Genomic DNA, 14879 nt, shown 5'->3' with positions numbered 1-14879 from the left:
CCAGCTTTCAACCATGATCACGCAGCTGATCAGCCTGCGAGAGCAGCTCCTGGCTGCCCACGACGAACAGAAGAAGCTCGCTGCCCTCCCAGATGGGAGAAACAGAGGCAGCAAATGGAGCTCGCTCGTCAGCAGCAGGAGCAGGTAACTGCTCGCTCGTTGATTCCTCTTTTTCCTCTCACATAAACTCATCACCATGCGCCAATCAGTAAAACACTACTGATGTGCTCAGTGGAGGAAGTCCTCATCTTTAAATGCTTCCATGTTCCGTTCAGCAGAAGATACACGCCAACTTGTTAAGTTGAATTTAGAGCGTTTCATTGGAACTATTTCGATTTTTTTCTTTTTTTTTTAATAGTAAAATCATTCTTTTATCCACAGCAGTGGACGTGCTGTAAGTCTTAAATATTGTTTTTTGGATAAAATTCTAAATTGTCAGTTGTTTTAGTTTACAACAATGAAAAAAGAAGAGTAAAGCAAGGTAGTAATGGTAACTGGATATGTAAAATTTAGATAAATGAATTAGATATGATAAATACTGGCAAGGAAAGTAGCAATTCAAATGCCCCTGTAGCCAACTGTCACTGTCTTGTACATACAATAGAAAGGTAATGCCTCAAATAAAACATATTTGATTAAAGGGATTTGTTAGATTCGATATGAACTCAGATCAGTCAGTCATGCTCTCTTGACCACGTTTCTGCAGCATGGCAGGAAAAAAAACGGTTATTATGGCGTGTACCAACAAACGCAGAGGAATATGTGAACGACCCGTTATATTGAACATGAACCATCCTCTCTATCTTATGAATCGACTCCTATTAGAAGAAGCCTGGCATCAGATTTGCGGCACAAATCAGGCCAATGAGCCATATTGTACAAATCAGCAAATTAGCAAGGGCCATGAAGTGTGTTAATGTCTGGGAAGAAATAAGGACACAAACTATCCACACAGGCGACACTTTTATTATCAGCAGCCAGCCTAATGGCTATGAGTCAATTATCAGCACGGAGTTCACTCAGAGTTTTCTCAGCACACTCTCAGACCTTCCTGAGGTAAATGAAGAGATAGACCATCTACCTTGAAGTGATGCATTTGGTCAAAGTACACTAATAATACATTAACAGTATTGATTTCTTTTTCAGTCCATGATGTTCATTTGCAAACTGCATTCAGCTCGGCAGGCTTTGTGGACATTGCGGCATAAATGAACGGTGACATAAGACGTTTTATTATTTGATGCTATTCAGGACTGGAGAGAGGGAGAGGGAGCGCCGAGTCGGCGGAGAGCTCGAATGTCATCGAGCCGTCAAGACACAACGCAGTAATTAGCTGTTGACACTCGTGAGGAAGGCAGCACAAATTAATCTTGACACATTTGCAGAAGACTGATATCTTACAGTGAACACTTTGTAATTATATTTAAAAATGAAGATTAAATGACATTTAAAACTAGGATGTCATGCTCAATGAAGTGGGCATGTAGGAAATGGGGCTGCAGGGACGGGAAGGAGCGCATGGCGGCCGTCAGTCAGTCAGTCAGCGGCCTTGTCTCCTCCAGCCTGATCTCTGTCATTTACATCCTTGTCTGTCCTGAGAATTGTCTCATTGAGTGCTGTTTGCCATTTATTCGTATCATTTAAGAAATTTTAAAGATGTCAGCAACATATTAAGAGGAGAGTATTTCATACATACATATATAATACGTTATTTCTCCACTTTAATACAGAATATCACCTAATGGGATTGTGCAATATGTCTGATGTTGCTCTTTATTCATGTACATTTGTATGTTGTTGCTGCTGGCTGCACCACAAATTGCCCCTCTGGGATAATAAAGGTTCACTTGATCCCTTGAACCCTCGTCCAGAAAGCAGCTTTAGTAAAAACCTTGGATTTGTTCGTCTGATCTTTTCCCATATTTCCGTGTACTTTGTGGAATACACCCCTGCAGCTGACATCTATATTTAACGTACACAACACCTTTCTATTACGACCCATTGTAACAACCACTTGTACGTCTGTTTCCACTCAGATCGCCAGACAACAGCAGCAGCTTCTGCAGCAGCAGCACAAAATCAACCTGCTCCAGCAGCAGATCCAGGTCAGTGCACGTGTATTTGTTGGATCCTCTGATCGGAGATGTGGTGTTCATTGAATCAGGGGCATATCTGTCGTGTCGAAGGTGGCTGAGATGGACGACGAACTGTCCCTGCGCTGATTATCACAACATTTCTCACACCTCAGTATAATTAATGCACCATTGCTGCCAAAGAGGATCGATCAATAATTGGAGAAAATCAGTGATCTCAGGATCTGAGATTAAAGTCAAAATTCTGACTCAAATCTATTTGTACATGTTGATCTCCCTCCATTATTTTATTTACATTATCGTCTACTAACGTCTGTTTGAACATCGTCTGTGTTGTTTTTTTAAATTTCTTTGTCTCTTTGTGTCACAGTAATGTTCACTCATCAAATGTTAATTGCCTGTTGGTAATCGGGGAAGACTTTAAAATATAGCGGGGGAATAATTAGCACATCTTAATTAACAAAGGAAAGCGGTGGAAAGTAACAGCAGCTAATGAGTCCTGTTGACCGGCAAAGAGCCTGAAGGTGGGGGTGGGGGCGGGTGGGCGGGGCATGAATGAAGCTGGTAAACGCAGGGTAACGTGGCATTAGAGTTCCTCTTGTTATAATACAAATTGTTTGTTGCTTAGTTTTCAAACTACGAGCCGGCTGCCGGTGTGAAGGACCACCCAGGACTTGAAGGGAGCTGAATGTACTTGGCTGTTTCAGGGTCGGTCACTAGGTGTGGTCAAGGCTGGGAGCCTCGCTGCCTTATTCTGCTGGGACGTGCACGTCCGTCTCCATTTACCTCCTCCGCTTGTTCCTCTTGCTGACAACTCCCTTGTCTCTCCTTTCATTTTATCTCTTCTTCAAATGATCAGTGGTTCTCAGATGCTGACGTGACTCAGGGAAATACTTTCTTGAAGACCTCCTTGACGAGGTCCTCTCCCCTGTCATTCTGACATTTTGTGCGAACATCTTGGATTCAGCGGTTTGCATAACAAACCGTTTTACATCTGGGACATAAAAATGCCTCCCTGAAGGGCTCTTTGCAAGCAAAAGCTCCCCCTATTAACATTTTCTTCCGAAGCCACTAACCTTTCACTTCAACAGTGGACGGTCGACTAAAAAAAAAAAAAAAAAAAAAAAAATCACGTCCCACTCAAGTGAAGAAGAACACGGAACACTGTCTGAAAATTCTCTTCCATGAAGTACCTCATACAGTAGTTGGGGACTAGTATTACTAATAACCTGAAGAGTCCTCTACTGCTGCTCATTATGGATGAGGGCACATCTCACCTTAAGAGGCCCATCATTTCATCACAAAGTGAAATGATACCTCAAAAATCCCCTTGATGCATAGTTAAGAACAGTAAAGTGGGGGAGTGGCATGTTATGGGAAAGTACTTTCAAATTTCAATTTCAAACACTTGATCAGACACACAAGTTGTTTCTTGCAAAGTCTGTCACAGACATGCTGTAAAACACACACACACACACAAACAAGTCCCACGTTCTGGTCCCCTGCTCGCGGGCTGCACACAGGAGACCGAACACCAAACACAGATCGCTCTTTTGCTTTAAGTAAGTTTGTGCGACATTGTTTATCCAACACCAAGCGTGTTCAAGCGGTGTTTCTGCCGAACTTCGTTCCTTCTAAACATCCAGTGTGGTGACGCTCGCTCCTCTCAGTGGACGAGCAAAGAGAGGAGATAAAAGAGAGGCAGGGGAAAGTTAGTAGTACATTCGTTGCCATTCTGTTTTCATTAGTGCCGCCTCTTAAAAATGCCCCGGCTATTTTAGTATATAACAGCTCCGACGTAATTAGTTCTGTAAACAAGCTCGGTGTCTGTACGCCACAGACCTTTAGCTAAGTGCTGAGCAGTGCTGGGGGATTGAGTTACTCTGCTGTGAGCTGGAGAGCACTAAACTTTATTGGCGACCCCCACTAGCCATCAAAGTCCTTCTGTTTTGGCTTCAGGGAGAACCCTGGACTGATGCCTCTCACCAAAGTCCCTTATTGATGATGTAACCGATCACATCAGTGGACACTGTAAACCCACCAAACAATAAAACCACAGGGAAGGAAACATGAGACTGTTGTGGGAAGGCTGGAAGAGCTTTTTAAGGTGTTTGTTTTTTTTGCATGTGGATCGAAGGGAATTTATCACAAGCGTGTACTTTTTGGTTTTAGTTGGTGACAAGACCAAAGCTGTGTTCACTTTAATTGCAGTTGAAGCCCTGAAAAGCCGTCTCTCTCTCTCTCCCTCTCTTTTTTTTTTTTTTTTTTATCCTCCCAACCTTTCTGACAAGGGAGGGAGAGAGATTTAGTCTTTGTCGTTCAGGATTACAATGTCACTTGTTTTAAGATAGCAGATGTTATCCAAAGTTTAAGCTCACAGCCTTGTGTTGCTCACACTGCATCAGTCCGTCCTTGTCGTTAAAATCGCCTTGGCACCAATTCAATCCCGGGATTAGATTGGCTCTGGGGTGATTATTTGGAAATTTGAAACATCATTCAGGATTTTACAAATAAATACATATATTAGTGGAGGACTGCTGCTCCCAGAGTTACTGATCTCCCTGAGTCACTTTGCCAAACTTTGAGATTACGACAAAAAAATAATGCGCAATCACCTCAACGTCTCTCAGTTTTAGAACCATGCACGGTTTCTGGCCCGACAGTGGGTGAGCTCATATGAATGTTGACTCCCCAAAAGCTCTAGTTATCTAAGGTGGAGCGGAACCCCTTATGTTCTCATTTGTTTGAGGTCTGCTCTCTTCATCAAAAACTGAATTGCTCATGAAGTATGCATCATGTGAGACGGAGTGCATATCAAGAAAGCTCAACTTGGCTTTTTGCAATGCTGCCAACTAAATAAATCCACTAAATCCTTGATTGCTGCAAAACATACCAGGTTTTTCCACATTGAAAATAATGTTTTGAAATCACAAACAATTTTCCATCTTCCACTGGGTAATACTAAAATGAATCAACAACACACAACACAAACATGCACCGTGGTCACCTGTGTGCAAATGCAGCTTCCTCCAGTAAATCAGTGAACACCAAACATTTGTTTTTTTGTTTTTTTGTTTTTCCATTCAGCACAGAGCATCTGATTATGGTTCTGATATTGAAAAATTCCAGTTGTCCTCATCAAATGGTGAATTCCTCTAACAAGACTTATATGAATGTAAATATTTTATATGAGATGGAAGAAATCCCTGATAAAGAGTTCAGAAGTGTAAATGACCATGTGAAGCTTACTCTGTCCATAGTGAGTGTCTGTCTGAGACTGACCCCGAATATCGCAGAGACCCACGTGCACAGAGGTGATGGTACACAGGGACCCACACATTGGTACAAACATCAAGAGAATAAATATTGTCTCAAAGGTCAGCGTGAACTTTATCTTCACAACCAGGCCAGGGAAAACACAGCTCCACAGATGAAACAGTGGGATGATGAAACATTTCAATAAAAATGTGTCCTTTTCCATAAAGGTATAATAATAATAACAGGGCAATGTCATTTATCATTAGCTGTGGCATTGATGTGCCAACTGAACACACATACTGAGGTTTGAGAAATGCGACTGTGTGTGAAGGTCGTCGTCATTGTTTTTTTTTCTTTTTTTTTTCTGTTCAACTTGAAAGTATCTGTTCATCAAGGTCTGGTTCTGTTTATCACTCGTCCAAATGCCTTTCTCCTCCTACACACCTTAGATTTACACCCCGACGTGATGTATTATCTCAACATTCCGCCATAACAAAAAGCAGAAATTAAAATGAAAAGAGAACTGAACATGTTCACAAGACTTTGGGATCAGTGGTGTAAGTACACAGAACAGGCAGCGTGATGCTAATTGTCCACAGTTAAAAACAGATTATTCCATTTAAGAGCAGCGAGGAGTTCCTAAATACAACTTTGAAATCAGTCAGAAGGATTTAAATAAACACAGGGCTTTGTGGTAATTGGACAAAGATGATACAGCTAATTTGTGCATTCTCATATGCTTTTGTTGTCTCGCAGGCACAAATGATTTGCTCAGTGTGAGAGTGTTGTTAATGCACTGATGGTGGGGAGAGAGAGAGAGAGAGAGAGAAAAAAAGCACCAAAATAGACATTGTTAAAGACGATGTGCATGTGTAAGTTGCCCAATTAGCACAGCTAGATTGGAACTGTTAGCTAGATAATAAGAGAATAATAGAGCAGGGAGATGATAATGTGCGCGCAAAGGGTAAATGAGGAAGTGTGCGCCCGGCGCGTGCACACCCCGTGTGTACGCCCATGTAGATGATGTGCTTTCCCCTGTGTCGAAGCGGTCTGCGTTAGCCCCCGAGTAGGATTATGTTGGGGCATTAACAGCCTAGTCAGGCGGGCTTGGCTTTCGCCCAGGGAGGCTCAGTCCAGCCCGTTCATCCCCCATTTAAGGAGAACTGTTAGCTGATGAAGATGTGCACATGCAAGACTGAAGATAAAAGAAAGCCATGACCCGACTCATTAGCCCCTGTGATTTAATATATTGACACTGGGATACAAATAATTCCATTTAGTGGACTCTACTGGTGGGGAGGGTTCAATTTAATTAGTTACGAAATGTGACTTTAAATAAAGCAGAAACGCTGACGTTAAATTAAGTCATGCGCAAATTAAACAATAAAGCCATCGCGGCCCTGTTAGAATTTTATGATGCACAACCTCCGCTTTGTGTGGTGACGATGTGCGTACCTGTTATACACTAGAAATAACCTTCTGCGTATGTGCACTTTGCATGTATGAGTGAACGTCTGTTTGTAGAACAGAAAAATAGATATAGATTGTGCACAATTGAAAATAAATGGTGCAAGCAAACAAGAGTGACATATGTTTATTATGATTTCCACCAACAATGCATTCAGTGACTTTATACTGAGTTGACTTTTTTTTTTTTTCTAATGGGGTAAGGAGGTAGACAAAGGTACACATGTATCTGCTGAAAATTACTATTGCTGCTGATTTGTATTCAGACACCTCAGCAGTTTAAGCAGCGATAATTAAGAGGCTTCATCTGAGAGGTGCCACATGAACGGCTGTAATGTGTGAAATCACACCTGAGGGTCTACTTAAAATTAGTCACCTGAGGAGTCTGTAGGGCTGAGACGTTCAGTCTTTCCGTTGACGTTCAGAAACGAAAAAGAATGACAGGGAGAACAGTGCCGCGCCTCAGTGGATGTGAATGTAAGAGACGCACTGTTCTGTTTGGTCTGAGTATCACAATCGAGCACCTGTTAGGAGAAGTCAGCACCTACACTTTACAGCCATTGTACCTCGCAAGGAAAATACCAGTTGAGGGAGAACACATCCTCCAGTGTGATGTTGATTTAGTTTCTTCTCTCCCGCTCTGAACGAACTGTGTTTTCTCTGCTAATGTTGTGCAAACTGTTTTGTCTTTGCGTTGGCTTTGCTCACCATCATCCTCGGCAGCGGGCGCACTTACAAGGAGAAAGCGTTGCATTAATAGCATCTACTGTGTACAGGGAGCCGGCACGGAGAAAGGGGTGCATGTTTTCTCAGGGCAGGGCGGCAAAGCAAAGCATTCAACTCATGGCCAAAGCAAAAAAGGAGCTTCTTGTATTTGGGGTGGAGGGAGAGTCCAAGCATTCCCCAACGGAACACAATGAATGGACGATTCTGTCTGGCACAGTCTTTCATAGAAAAGGAATTTTATATTTTTCAATTTGTAGTATGTGTGTTTGTTGATGAAAGAGCAAAATACTTGATGATAAACTCCCAATAGAAATGTGAATAATCACTCAAACTTTAAATCCACATGAAATTTGGAATTCCTACAAATAACATTTATCTAGGTATCGTACGTCAGATCCACAGTAACCCCGTGTGACTGAGCTCTATTGATGTGGAAAATGAAAAAGAAAAGAAAAAATCCTAAAACAACCAGAAAAAAATTGCATTTGTGTTTTTCTGCTTTCCACAGAAAAATGTGATAATTTATCATTTATGATATAAGTGATTTTATGAACAATGGCCGTCTAAGCTCAATCACACGTGTGTGTGTGTGTTGTAAAGTGTACACTAAAGATACCTCAACACAACATTTATGAATTCTATCTTTATCTATCTTATGAATACTATCTATATGTTTTACATCCTATTTTATCATTATAGATAATTTATTTTTCATGCTGGAACCAAAATTCAGTCTGCAGACATGTTCGACTGCTGTGCACTGTGCTCCAGCAAACAGTAGCTCTCAGTTTTATCCAAAATTCCACGGACGTCACAAGGAGTGATGAGATGGAGGAGGCCTGGGTTGGGGCGGATTTGGGTGGGGTGTGTCAGCCAGGTCAGAGGGTTGGACAACTGCGCTTTCAAGCGCCTGTCAACTTAATATAGACTTATTGGAATGGCTGTTTTCCAAGAAGTCTTGTTTAACTGTGTAAGGAATTAGTGGAACAAGTAGTCATCTATTGGTTATTCCCTCTGGATGCTCTGAAGTCACAATTCACTATGCAGCATGTGGATTTGCTGCAGTTCATCCTGAGCAGCACGCGGTGTTGTATAGAAGTGATGTCGCCGTCTGTCTGCTGAATTTGGAATGAAAACGTGTTTTATACTACAGCTCAAACAGCCACTGCTGATCTTTTGGTCCGATTTCGGCAGAAAAGTCATTATTTATGACGCAGGATGGAAGAAGGAGAAAAGCTGGGATCGGCTCCAGCGCAACTGTGACCCGAAACCGGAGTAAGCAGGAGAAAAGGTGAATGAATGAAAAAAAGAAGAAGAAAGAAATTAGCTAGATAACTGTGAAAAAAAAAAGTACAGGTAATGCACAAGGTTTCACAGTTAAAATAAGTGTTAAATAACAAATATGAACACAATATAACCCATCTAAATAAAATAAAATACACAGCAATATATATTCACACACACTATATCCACAAGAATTCATCCATTATTTTAAAAAAGTTGCAAGCATCGAAGTCTGGATAATATCTATTGATTTTGTAACCAACATTTGTCTGTCGTATGATGCGTCAGCGGCAGCACAAGTGTCTGATATGTGACCCGTAGGTAGTCAGGAGCTGTTGATTGTATCCCCGAGTGTTTCCACAGAGGGATCTTCCTCCTGGTTAGACCTCAGTGCGGTGGGCACCCAGCAGGCTGTGCACACACTGGTAGGTGTTAAACATATCCTGCTGTCTAGTGTCAGTTTTGCTGTGCGTGCTGCTGTTGGGAGGTAGCCAGACATGTCCACTTCCTCCGGGTCGCGTTTCCCTTTGAATGGATCACAAAAGATCATTTCTACATCCACTGCCAGTGGATTGGAGTGCAGCTCGGTAAAGAGGGGGGAACAAAGTGTGAACTATCAGCTCTCACGGGAACAGCTGGAGTCTATCCTCACCGGGTGAAATTACAGAACTCGTTGTATAGAATATGTGAAAAGGAAAGTCAGTGCAAACTGTCGATTTGACAGCTCCTAACGTGTGGAAATATGTTTTAAAATGAGAGGTGAGACCTCTTCACGTTCTCTTCTTGTGGTTAATTATGATCTTTTCCAACCAAGAAAGGAGCCTATTATCACCTAAATAACAAATGTCACTTCTTCATTCCTGTTGCCGTAGGACTTGTAAATGTCTCCTCAGAGGACTTGGATGTTATGTTATGTTAGGTCCAGAAGAAGCATCTGTGGGTGTGTCAAAGTGTGTCAAGTAGCAATTAGTCTCAGGATTTCACCGGCCCCTTCCAGCTAATATCCATGAAACATGGAGGGGAAGAGGCAGGTGTTGTCTTTTTTTTTTCCTGTATGTGTCTTCATCTTGTTAATACTGACGGATACTGACTTTGTAGTCCACAGTGAGCAAACATGAGTATGGATCAGTGCATGGGCATTGAAGGGGAGGTGTGTGTGTGTGTGTGTGTGTGTGTGTGGTGGTCTTGGTGGTGGGGGGTTCAGAGGGAAGCATGCTGGGGGGCTTCAGGCCTCCTGGGTGCTTTGTAGAGGCTCGAACAGACAGTGATGAACACGGGTGTTGACAGGGGCCCAAGTGAGTGCTGTAATGCCCCATATATCTCCATTTGCACTCAGTGTTTTGGCGCTGCTTGTGTGTGTCGTGGCCAGAAACCACCCCCCCCCCCCACACACACACCACCACCACCACCATTTCCTTCCCTTCTGTACAAGCATGAAATAGCTCAGTAAAAGTACTTTTGTGTCACAAATATTTTTAACAGACGTACCTGAAAGTGTATGTAGAACGTATAGCATAGCTACACAAGATAAACAGAATATTTCCTAAAACCAGGCTCCAATGTGCTCCTCAGTATCCTCTTCGTACTCAATCCAAGTACAACGCAGCTCGATTCATCAAACACGATCGCGTCCCCCTGAAAGGGAAACAGCTTGCGTGCTGGTCTGCTACAGACTTCATCGGGTCGTCTGAATTGATGATACAAGTTGCGAGGCGGCTGAGTTTCCCCCGGAAGCCTCTGCTGGAGCGCGATGCTGGCTGAGATGGAGGCCTCCGCCAAGTCTGTCTGACTGATAACTACAGATGCTCCTCGTCAAGTATTCAGAGTCAGATCCTCAGTGCCAGGTCTTGAGGGACAAACAATAGCACCTGTTCCTCATAAGATAGCCCATTCATGTATCTTTAATGAAGCTCAGGGGCAGATGGTGTGAAATTACATTATCCAGTACTTAGCGGTGCTAAGACAAAGGAAGAGCGGTGCCAGCATAACAATGCTGATGTATCGACAAGAAAAAAGAGAAAAGACTGCCCAAGTGTCCCACTCACATCTGCTCCACTTCATTCTCCGAGTCCTCAAGATCATCTTGGCAAAGGAGATATTCTGGGCACTCAGGCCCATCGATATGATGTACATCTTTATAGCACCTTACTTTTTGGTTTGATTCCTTTAAATTGAGATATTTCTTCTAACCTATGTTATGAAAGAAGGAATATGTTCGAATCCGCGCAGCCACTGTTCCACATGTCCATTGACAGCTCAGCTAAGAGCCTCTATTTGTTCCTTTGTACCTTGAAGCTCCTCAGAATTTGATTTGCCTTTCTCTGACATTAGTTGCCGTAAATTAAAGTTTAATGCTCGAAGTTCATTACCGCAAATCACACCCATTCAAATTCAATGCGTTTATTTCTCCATCAGTGGGCATTTACCGTCCGTCTCGGCTCAGTGAATGTTGTATATCCTGCACCATATTTTAGAATAATAAGAGTAATAAAAGCTGATATCCCAACTGAAATCATATCATTTATATTTAATGTTGCTGGAGAAAAATATGACGAGGAGTGGTTGATGTATTTTGCTGATGTCTCTGTATAAATTGCATTGAGTCTGTTGTGCATTTCATTAATACTCATTAATGCCCATCACGTCGGTCTTCGAATACATAATATCACTGGAGTTGCAGAAATCACATAAATGACAGGAAAATGCTAAAGCTTATTTTTCATTGTGCTGTGTTAATTTGCCAGTGATGCTGATGGATGTTTTAAAAAGTACTCAGGAAGAGGATGCAAAGAGCAAGAACCATGAATGAATTAACTGTGTGTAAAAGTGACGGCAATATAGCACTGTTGAGAATGGATGGATTGAACAAATTTCAAAGTAACCTTGAATATACACATTTTTAATTAGAATTTTAAAAAGATATGCACATTTTAGTTATTCAGTTTTAATCGGACCCAGTTTTTTCGACTTCAGTATATGTATATAACTGTCTGACTTACCGTGTTCATGTACAAGAGCCTCACTTACACAGCCGCCATCTGGTTTTAGAGTCCAACACACACAGAGAAAAGCTGTGTTCCCCAGTGTCCCCCTGCCCGTCACTGGCCGCCATGTCTTGTTATGACATTAATTATTGTGTTTTTCCATATGCTCCATACATGCAGCCTGGAAACTTGGAGCAGAAATCTCCTACAAAGCAATGTGTTATTGAAGGTGGCCATTTGCTCGTCTATTTGTTTAGCACATTTCACAGAATTACTTTTGGAGGAATTACGCACTTTTTTTTTTTTTTTGCTATAATGCATTTGCACTCAGACTTCTGTAAAGGCTCAGTAGACAGAAAAAAAAAGGAAAAGTTTGCATTTATATAGTTTTTCCAGTGTAGGTCTGCACCTCTGGACAGATCAATAAAGTAGTTTTAAGTAGGTTTTAACATGCTAGCGTTGAGGAAAAACTAGTGTGTCTACTCTGTAAAAGTCTACAGGGGGAGCTGCGCCAAGTGAAAACATTAACATCCTCGCAGACCTCAGCCAGAACATCGGGCGCACGGGCGTGTGTGTGTGTGTGTGTGTGTATGTGGTGGGGGGGTCACAACTCAGAGAAGGCTGATTTCATGCCCCGATGCAGCAGCAGTAATTGCACCCCTGTTTTATTGCGAGTTGATTTTAAAGAGGGGATGAATGGAGAAACATTCTGTAAAGTGTTTATTTTGGGGGATGACCTTTATTAACCCATTTTCTAGGCAGGTTCCCTTTTGGGGGGTGGGGGTCTGGCCCAGTGCGAGATTAACCCTCACAGGCCCATGGTAGCTGCGCTGGTCCACATCACCCATATTCAGGAAGTAGAGAATGACAGTGAGATTGGGCCTTGCAACATGCACAGAACACACACACACTCTCACACACACACACACACACACACACACACACACACACACACACACACACACACACACACACACACACACACACACTCACCGTATGAGTGAGACCTGAGCTACTCAAGCTACCCATGACACACGTTCAGGGAGTCATGCGCAGCAGAAAAGTTAGCAACCCACATGACAATGAAGGCTAATATGTCAGTGAAAAGTAATAGTAGTAGTACACTCACATACATAAAATCCTACTGTACTCGTACTCCCCTTCCTCGATCTGACTCTGATTTAACATGTATGTGCCTTTTGATATATCACCGTGAACTTGTTGTTTGGATTAAGACTCGCCGTTGATCTGCCAGGTACTGGGCGAGCACACGAGGGCCGTCATTGCTGCAAAGACCCCTGTCAGCCTGCGTTAGGAGGAGCTGTGATCTGGCCTCCCCCTAAGTGGAATCTATGTTTCTGTGTACGATGCCTGTGCTCAGGCCTCTCTCTGATCTCTGCTCCCTATCTGTTCAGCAGGTCCAGGGTCACATGCCTCCGCTCATGATCCCCATTTTTCCACACGACCAGCGCACTCTGGCAGCAGCAGCCGCCGCTCAACAAGGCTTTCTCTTCCCTCAGGGAATGTCTTATAAGCCAGGTATGCTCATCACTTTGTCTATGTCGTCTTCTAAACCGCCCCCCCCCCCCAACAACACTAACTTTTCAAGATATGCCGTTGTCCCTCTCTGTCTTAGTTTGAATTCTTGTGCCCATGTCTACTTAAAATGAACAAGGAGTGTGTCAGGTACTAACAATCAACTTCTGGAGATTCAGTCATAATACAGTTTCAAAGTGTAAACTTTAATAATGAGGCTAATGTAATAAGCGGACCACACACACGTTAATTCACAAAAACATCCATCCCAAGTCGCTCCTCACACGTCAGGTGAAGCGTTTCAATGTACGTGACCCCTGATTCATTCCTTCTTCGAGCTCGTGTTGTCTGCGAAGGAACACATGAACAGAGCCCATTCAGTCTGTCGTGAAACACCCGTCAGAGCAAGGATGATGACTTAAAACAAAAAAGCAAACACCTAGAAGTCAGCAGGTTTGCAGAAACGACATGAGAAGGTGTGGAAGTGCAGTTAATGAATTAACTATAAAACGGCAGGATGAAAAAGAAAGTCAGCTATTTCGGAACTATGGAGCCATGACAGCTTCAAGAGAATGCCTTGAGGGTGAGTCTTTCATCGGTGTGCTTTCTGCAATAGCTTTGACACAGAAAACGTTTTAGTTCAAATAACAGAAGCTATTATGGAATCATGGTCAGAGGTCGCCATGTGTGCGCTTGCTACATAATTCATGAGTTCATGAAGAAAAATGGCAAAAGGGGGTCTGAAAATGACTGTTGCAGTCAGAGGAGGCATTTTGAACAACTATTATCTCTGCACGTCACAACACAAAACACACAATATGTCCTGAGAGTACAATGTTATCGCCACCCCCCTCAGAGCATGTGGGATGCTGCCACGTCCTTCCTCCATGAAGTGAGCGGCCAAGCATTCACTTCCAACGCTCATGCAGGCTAATCCAATGTTAGCATTATGAGCCCGTTCCCAGGGACCCCTGCGTATGACCCCGGCCCTGTGGTGCTCACATGGCAACAGTCAGGCACTGGCTGTGCTCAATGGGCTGGTGCTGCCTGGTTGACAAGCACATCCACAAACACTCCTCGTTTGAACAAATACAATTTATCCGTTTTTCTGCAGTGATTTGCACTGAGTGGCTCTCAGTTCAATATCTCCATTGTCTTTTTCAACAAATAACATCAAGTTATAAAGTGATTTTCCAATTAACCAGGAAATCCGTCATCAATCCATCAGCTGTAGATTGTCTCCACGGGTCCATCTGGACATGAACCGTTGGATCATTAACTCTGGACCAATCATACGGGTCTATCCAATGTAGGTGATCTCAGAGCCATGCACACATCGTCTTTGGCGACAACAGTAAACTAGTTGGACATTACTTTCAAAGACCAACAAAGGATCATTTTCATTCCATCGTCCACAAACTCTGCCCTTGATGCATTTCTCTGATAACTTCACCTAGTTTGTGGCTCTGATTTATTGTTTTCTAGATGTGGCTCTGGATTTCCAGGCTACTTCCATAATAGAGAAGTGTCT

The 14879-nt window shown here is 42.7% G+C and overlaps 1 protein-coding gene across 1 annotated transcript in view; it reads left to right on the top strand.

The window, feature by feature from the left end:
• Positions 1-7: 7 nt before the first annotated feature.
• The window catches only part of LOC144741584 (transcription factor SOX-6-like), a gene marked incomplete at both ends in the record, with an annotated part of 36871 nt that continues 21999 nt past the window's right edge, over positions 8-14879 (top strand). The window contains 4 exon segments of the mRNA XM_078624099.1: positions 8-85; positions 88-144; positions 2037-2105; positions 13231-13351. Of these exon segments, the coding sequence (XP_078480225.1) occupies positions 8-85; positions 88-144; positions 2037-2105; positions 13231-13351 (325 nt within the window).

The sequence above is a fragment of the Lampetra planeri genome, unplaced genomic scaffold (assembly GCF_965212315.1).
Source record: "Lampetra planeri unplaced genomic scaffold, kcLamPlan1.2.h2 scaffold_613, whole genome shotgun sequence".
NCBI lineage: Eukaryota > Metazoa > Chordata > Hyperoartia > Petromyzontiformes > Petromyzontidae > Lampetra > Lampetra planeri.
The sequence above is the reverse complement of the archived record's forward strand: the minus strand, read 5'-3'. Positions and strand labels throughout refer to the sequence as shown.